Source organism: Lucilia cuprina, chromosome 3 (genome assembly GCF_022045245.1).
Source record: "Lucilia cuprina isolate Lc7/37 chromosome 3, ASM2204524v1, whole genome shotgun sequence".
Taxonomy (NCBI): Eukaryota; Metazoa; Arthropoda; class Insecta; order Diptera; family Calliphoridae; genus Lucilia; species Lucilia cuprina.
Window position 1 is genome coordinate 63084972 of NC_060951.1, and position 7819 is coordinate 63092790.

At 28.8% G+C, this 7819-nt stretch overlaps 2 protein-coding genes across 2 annotated transcripts in view; one reads left to right on the forward strand and one right to left on the reverse strand.

The window, feature by feature from the left end:
• The window catches only part of LOC111679337, a gene marked incomplete at its 5' end in the record, with an annotated part of 30505 nt that overhangs the window by 7902 nt on the left and 14784 nt on the right, over window positions 1–7819 (forward strand). The gene's annotated exons all lie outside the window — the stretch shown is intronic.
• The window catches only part of LOC124418714 (acetylcholine receptor subunit alpha-like), a 4183-nt gene continuing 1825 nt past the window's right edge, over window positions 5462–7819 (reverse strand). The window contains exon 3 of the mRNA XM_046945890.1: window positions 5462–5581. Within this exon, the coding sequence (XP_046801846.1) occupies window positions 5462–5581 (120 nt within the window). The remainder of the gene's footprint in view (window positions 5582–7819) is intronic.

Here is a 7819-nt window from a genome sequence, read left to right on the forward strand (position 1 = left end):
CTATAGACTAGACTATAGACTAGACTATAGACTAGACTATAGACTAGATTACAGACTAGACTATAGACTAGACTATAGACTAGACTATAGACTAGACTATAGACTAGATTACAGACTAGACTATAATCTATAAACTATAGAATAAAATACCTTTTTTCTACTTTAACCCACTGTTCCTCTATGAAATACCAGAAGTACTAGCAAAAGATAATAAAACCAAATGTGTATTGGTATGTATTTATGTTAAAAGGAAAAAAATATATATACATATATATGTATATAAAATCAAACTCGTACACATAGATCCTAATACACAAATACATAATAATAAATAAATCAAGAATGTATTCATATATGCAGGAAATTGTTTGTAAAAAAATCGGTATGTAACTGTGTGCGACAAATAGAAAAAAACATAGAAATACAAGTCAAATAAAAAGATAAAAAAAGATTTCACAAACCTTTGTCAAACTATAAAAGTGTAAAAACACACAAAAAGTGTCTAAAATATAAGTCAAGTCAATGCCAACAAGGACCAACAATTGGGGTCTATCTTTGAACAAAATTTTTTTCAGTTTTCCTTAAAAAGGCACAAGCTGTAGAGATTACAAAAACAAAAAGAAATAAATAAAAAATGTTTGTTTAAGATTCATATTTAAGTGAAATTTTCAAAGCCAGAACAGGGACAAAAATATTGCCAAAAGGCAACTAAAATCTTTAGCTAAAACTAACGAAATTGTATTAAAATTAAAAAAAAGAAAATGCAATACAATTTGTAGCACACTTGACGATTAAAGAAATTTTTTTTGTGATATTTTTTTATTTTCTTAGTTTTTGGTCCTTTATAATAAATAACAACAGTTTACGGAAATTATGACTAAAAGGTAAAAATATACAAATTTAATTGAAGGTAACGTGCAATATATTTTAATGCATTCAAGTAGTATTTGAAATATTTTTAAGATTATAGATTTATTCAAATTGTTTTCGTTTTGAAGAGATTCAAATTTCTTTTGATGTGTTTTTAAGGCCACGACAAATTTGCTAAATCAATGAATAAATAAATGAAAATTATGTAAATTGTTTTGTTTGTTTAAAAATTTATAAAATTTTCCTTTTAATTTCATTTCAAATGTTTTTTTTTTTGAAATATAAATTACGCTTAATGCGACGTTTATTATGCAGAACATTTACTTAGGAGTAAAACTGAAGTGGAAATGTAATTTGTTTAGTAATCAAACGATGATCTTTATCCAACTGAATCATTACGAGTAGGAGGACCTTGCTGACCTTGTTGACCAACTAACTTACTAAATAACTAACTAACTAACTAACTAACTTACTAACTAACTAACTAACTAAGTAACTAACTAACTAAGTAACTAACTAACTGACTGACTGACTAAGTTACAAACTTATTAACTTACTAACTTACAAACTTAATAACTTACTAACTTACTAACTTACTAACTTACTAACTTACTAACTTACTAACTTACTAACTAACTAACTTACTAACTTACTAACTTACTAACTTACTAACTTACTAACTTACTAACTTACTAACTTACTAACTTACTAACTTACTAACTTACTAACTTACTAACTTACTAACTTACTAACTTACTAACTTACTAACTTACTAACTTACTAACTTACTAACTTACTAACTTACTAACATACTAACTTAGTAACGTCCCTTTTCTTAACCCCTTAAAGTAGCCCAGCCATGGCTCTGTTAATTTGACAACAGCAGCTAGAGTCAAGCTGTTGGTAATCTGTAGTACGGGTCCTTTTTTCATTGACAAAACTCATTTTAGTGGCCACTGTACATTTTCTCGTAATTCAAATTGGCTGCGGTGCTAAATGTATTGTTTTCTTAGAGAAAAAACTTTATATTGATTTTAAAACATACAATCACTTCATTCGCTTCAAAATTTAATCCGTAAATTTCCCCCAAAATGGTAATAAAAAACAAACAACGCCCTCCATTCTTTATTCATAGTTTAATGCCTTTACACTAAAAAATCTTCTTGTTGTTTGCTATTATTTTTGTAGACCTAATACACAACACTAGGCTAAAAAATAAAAAAAAAATTAAACACTAACAACAACGTCAAGAACAACAAAAACAACAGGGAAAAAGCGGAAGTAAATACGAGCACAACGGAAGCTAGATTATCTCTAGCGTCAAGCATAAATGATGGCAACTACGTGACACATCAACTAATTGTCGTGAAAAGAACAGCAACAACAATAACAAAATGACAGCCAACACAACCCAACAACAGCAGCAAGACCAGAGTTGTTGTCCCCAGCACTTATACTGCTGCCACTCGTTGTGGCGCATCAACATCAAGCGAACTGACTGTAACTACAACTGACTTTACAACAATTGAAATTGTACGACTACGTGGTGGCAGTTACAGATTTCTCCTGCCAATTTTTAAAAAAATATCAAAAATCATATAAAAAAGAAACTAGAAAAATACCAACTCACACTATTTATTTTTAATAAAAAAAAAACAAAACAAAACAACAAAGTATAACAACAACAAGAACAAAATTATGGTAGTAAAAACAAATTATGTTTCATTTCTTGGCAAATTTTTAGCTTAAATTTTGTGGAAAAAATCAAACCTTTATAAATTGCTTAAATAATTTTCTTTAATTTGTTATTTTTTCTTTTGACTTTCGGTTCATTCAACATATTAAAGCTTTAAAAATTTTAGTAAAAAAAACTACAAATCTTAACAAGTAAAATATTAGTGATAAATCTGTAAATAAAGTTTTCTGTTTGTGCTAAAATAAATATGATAAAAATAAAGTAATTTAAGTTTCTTTAAAGTTTTCTTTTTATGGAGGAGAGTTAGTAAAAGAAGAAAAGAGATTAAAATATGAGCTTTTTATAAAGGGAATAAGTTTAAAACTAGAGTGCTAGTATAATTAATCATATTTCCTTAAAATTTCTGTCCTTTAGTTTATTAAAAAGTTTTTGCCAAAAAACATGTGCTGTAAAAAACTAAGAAGCAGAAATTATATAATGAAACTAGGAGAGTTACATTAGTTGGTAGTTATTAAAGTGTAGACAAATTATTTGTAGAACAAAGTAAAAGCTTCATAAATTCCTTTATACTTTAAGTTTTTGTTTTTGCAAAAAGGTTTTATATGGATTTTAGTTTTTACACAGTGAATGAAAAATGGCGTAATTAAATTCCAAACTATATAAAAAAGGTTTTAAATTATTTTCTACTTTAATTTAAGCCAAATACATTTTAAGCATTTTTATATCTTAACGAAAATTTAATTTTTTTGGTCTTAAATTGGGGGTTGCATGTTCACTAGGGTTACCCCTTTTGTATGGAGGAAAAATAAGGTGTCGATGTTGCCAACTAAAATTGGAGTTTCTCAAAATTTTTGACCTAGAGATAATATTTGGTGAGCTTGATCAAAGGATAACAAGGTCCTTTTTTGAGGTTTTTATGATTTTTTCATATTTCAACCAAAAGAAAAATATAAAAAATCATTTCAGGGATTTTGTGCGCGGTTTATAATGTAACAATTCCAATTGATTACATTATGTAATTCTATGTTAAAATTTGAAAAACTTAAAAATTTTCGGAAAAATTAGGACATTTGTAAAAATTTTTGAGTTTTATACAAATTTGTGTTATGTCATTGAAATCGCCTTCCAAAGACCTTTCACATGATACTAAATTTAAATATTGTTTATTTGCCAAAAGTGTGAAAAAAATCATAAAAACCTTAAAAAAGGACATTTTTACACTTTGATCCAGCTCACCAAATATTGACGTCAGGACAAAAATTTTGTGAAATGGTAACTAAGAATGAACTAAATTTTCGTTTTCAGTGGAAACATCAGCAACTTTAAATTTGAAGCCACCGTAATATACACCTATCTATTTGAAATTTTCATAGAAAGCTCCATAATAATAACAAGTAATAATTATATATTCTGCTATGGGGAAGCCTATATACTGCATTTAAACAACAGTCAGTACGAATTTTATTTAAAAAGTACCATTTGTTTAACGAAAAAGTACCAGAAAGTAAATAGATTTTCATTCAATGTTTTTAGTTTCAATATTATTGAAGTTCCCAAAGTACCTTTTGGAGAAGGTTAAAGTAGCAAAAATATCTTTTTTAGTAGATTTTCAATTATTCCAAATCATGTGTCTATCTACATTATTATAGAAAATTAAAAAAGTACTTGTTGAAGAAGAAAAAAGTACCAAAAAGTCGCCTTTTATTGGTTCTTACTTACAATGGACTAAACATGCTTAATTTTGTGTTTCTAGATTCAACATTATAAAAAATTAAAAAAATACTTTTTAGAGAACGAAAAAAGTACCAAAACGACCCCACGTATAGATTTTTATTTACTCCGGTGTTATGTTTCTATTTTCGTGAACGTGTTGTGTATGGTTGTGTGTGTTGTTGTTTTGTTCGTATCTCCTTTTCGAAAGTATGAATGAGACAATTGTTGAATATTTGAGTCCCGAAGATATCTGGGGTCTTCAGAAAACGGACAGAGGGGCGGACTGACAGATAGACGGACATAGCTTAATACGTTATACAAAAGGTCTCGTAATATATAAAATTTAAAGGGACAGAACAATATATTACAGAAATTACAAACGAAAAATTACCCATGGACCTGGAGTTTTTTCTGAATATATCAGGACAAGAAAAGAAAATGATACCACATGTTAGAAGATACTTTCCAACCATCATTATTCACTTCTGATTCAACCGACACTCTCACATAGAGAACAACATCCATCACACTCGCTCTAGGTATATGTGCTGGCAAGATCCGTATACCCCTTAACTCATTCTGTATCATACACATTTAACACCAACTCATTTCCAACGCTTAGTCCCACTGTCATTGTTGTGTTTGGCAACAGCAATGAACTTTTTATGAAATACAGACTTTACCGTACATCATTCTTTTAACGGAAACTCACTCTATAAATTCCGAATGAACTCCAACCAACTGACCAGCCAGGACATAGTCTCAGGGCAGTTGGCTCTCCGAACCAGATATTGTGGTTCTCTAGTTCGACCCCATGTCATATCATTCCAAGAAAGGTCCGATTAGATTAGAGGCACCTCTTTTCCCCGGGATGGTAATAACACCAAAATGGGGTCATTCATCAAGGTAACATGCCCCGAGGGGGATTACTTACTTAGAGGTAGTCTAGTATTGAGTTACTCATTTTTCAGCCTTAACATTTTGTTTTCGAGCCTTATTTTCTAAAACGTAACTTCTTCTTAGCAAATGCCCATGGTAAGTATTTCTTTTAACTAAATATTAGTTAGATCTTTTTGCTAAAATTTGAATTGGGCTAAACTTTGAGAATTATTAGCTACTTTAACATAATAACATTTTTGTAAATAATTTAATTCAACTTTCTTCAATAATATAAAAGAAAACTTACCTTACTGCAGGTACTTCTAAAATATCCCATTCTACGGATGTATAAAACTCTGATAAATCTACACCAACTTCAACAATATTTGTACCATTTAATTCATCAATATGGCGTAAATCAACCTGAAATATAAAAAAAAAAAATTGATATGAAAAGATTTCACAAAAAAATAAAGAAGAAATAAAAAGTCATATAAAAAGTGATATAAAACACAAAAAGGGAATTACCATAAAAGTTACACACACATACATAAATACAATTTGTCCCTTAAAATGTAGAGATACATGAAAAGTCATTGACATATGTACATATATGTATATTTATCAGGGATGGAAAATGTATTACTGTATAGAGTAGAATTGTTTGGGTTTACAAGGAAAAAACTAACTTTTTTTCTTTTTCTATCAAAAGAAAAAAAGTTAGTTTTTCCTGTCTTACTATACATTAAACAAATTTGTTTTTACACAAACAACGACAGCAACAACAAATTGTGTCCTTTTAAAAGTAACGCCTTCAGAGACACACGAAAAATGTTAAGAAAAAAAATATTTATAAAAAAATCTATACAATACATCAGCAACCTGCTCATCATGCTGCCTACTGCTCCACAACAAACTCATCATCCACAAATCATTTTCTTGTAAAAGTGTAAAATAAACGAATGAACAAAAAAAATCTCTACAGAATTCAAAAAAGACTTATTTTGTTGAAAAGATGGAACAAGGAGACAAGTATTGGCAGCCGGCATATGATGAAATGAGATGAATTGAGTTGATATTTTAACAAACGGAAATTGTAACTGGAAAGCATTAAAGGAAATTAGTTTAATAAACTATTTCCTTGGATACTAAGCCAAGAAAACATTTACATACTTTTAGGGATTAAAAAGAAATTGACAAAGATAAAATTTTGAAAACTTGAAATGTTTGTGTATTTAGAACAGGTATTTGCTGGCACTATTACACCTGGGACGGCTAGATTGACAAAATTTAAATCAACTTAAAAGCACAATATTTAATTGGCTTTTTTAGGCTTTAAAGCTGTTTATACCGGTAGGCAGAAAAGCAAAGGAATAACTTATCATTATTATTATTATTTGCTGCGCACAAATAATGGCGCAAAATCATGATTGTCTTTAAGCTTGTTAAATACGTTGAAATGCCGTTAATGATATTTTGGCAATTTGTGAATGTGGTTAATAGGCGTGTGTTTTTCGGAGGTAAATAGTAAATGAGATGGGTGGTGCTCAGGACTCATGAATATTTATTACAAATGAATTATTAAGTAAATAACTTAAAATTTTACATAATATTAACAGTTTCGTGGGACCATACACACCTTTGTTTAGTTTTTTTTCCTTCAAGACAGTGTAATGTTATAGATTTAATAAAGTTTTTGTTGATAGTATTAGAAATTTAAATATTCATTTTCATTTTAAATGAGATTTCCAATTAAAATTCAATTAGGATGATAGCTTGTCAAAAGGGATTTATTAAATACAATTTAATATGACTAAAATTTGACAGTTTATGATATGCGAATAGAGAAGGAAATAGATTTTCTATTTATGAACAATTTACAGTCAAGTTTTAGGTAAATAAGTTATTTAACAAAAGCTTCTGGTAAGTATTTTGTTTAAGAAAAATTTTCGGTATTTATTGAAAATTTTCTTTTAATTTTTCATTGACTGTCTACATTACATACAGTGAATTTAGTATTGACTAAGTATGTAAGTACTTACATAATATATTACTTGTAAGTCCTAACTAGACTCCTTTAAAGTCGCGCAGACGCTCAGTGGTAGTCATTGAAATGCTTGTTTTAGAGTAAGTTTAACCCTTTCTAGCACAAAACTAAACCGCTAGACTTTCTATGATTACGACTTCACACCAAACTTCATTATGAAGTATATCGATCGTTGTTGATGAAAAATGGAAAAAGCCGTATATGTACGTGAAAGTGTTAAGTCATTACTATGCTTTTTTTGGATACTTACTCTTTATTGGCAAGCGTTTGTCGTAAGTACTTATTTAACTATCGATTTCATGTTAAGAGCATTGTGTAAGTATATCTTAGACTTTTAACTCTAAAGTGAGTAATGGAAGTTTTTGCTTGGTATCTCTCATTTGTAGCGCAATTACCTTGCAAATTTTTAGTCAGTTTTTTAATTAATTAGTCTGTCAGTATGACATTATGTTAATAGCAATTTATAATCTGTTAGTTTGTTAGTTAGGTAGATATATAGATAGATCGATCGATAGATAGATGGATAGAAAGATAGATAGATAGATAGATAGATAGATAGATAGATAGATAGATAGATAGATAGATAGATAGATAGATAGATAGATAGATAGATA